Source organism: Ogataea philodendri (assembly GCF_020536065.1).
Source record: "Ogataea philodendri strain CBS6075 chromosome Unknown scaffold336, whole genome shotgun sequence".
Lineage (NCBI taxonomy): Eukaryota > Fungi > Ascomycota > Pichiomycetes > Pichiales > Pichiaceae > Ogataea > Ogataea philodendri.
Window position 1 is genome coordinate 1 of NW_025764097.1, and position 310 is coordinate 310.

At 35.5% G+C, this 310-nt stretch overlaps 1 protein-coding gene across 1 annotated transcript; it reads left to right on the forward strand.

The window, feature by feature from the left end:
* OGAPHI_005401 (uncharacterized protein) lies at nucleotides 1-310 on the forward strand (the record flags this gene model as incomplete). The annotated part of the gene is made up of 1 exon (XM_046206582.1): nucleotides 1-310. A coding segment is annotated over one exon (310 nt), but the record flags the coding sequence as incomplete, so codon positions are not given.

Consider the following 310-nt stretch of genomic DNA (forward strand, 5'->3'; position numbering starts at 1 on the left):
AAGCAAAAGCATGTTATGCATGAATTCGAGACTTTGAAACAGAAGAATAAAGAGCTTTCAGATGGTCAGCAATCCTTTGAAGAAAAGATACGAGCTTTATCTGCTCAGTTAGAAGAAGAGAAAAGTAAGCGTTTAGCAGCAGAAAAAGAGGTCGATAAATTAGGTCAAGAGGTCGAAGATTTAACTGCGTCATTGTTTGATGAAGCTAATAATATGGTATCTGATGCTAGAAGAGAGAAACATGATATCGAAATACAAAATAGCAGGTTACAAGAAACACTAAAAGAAAAGGACACTGTTCTAGAGACAT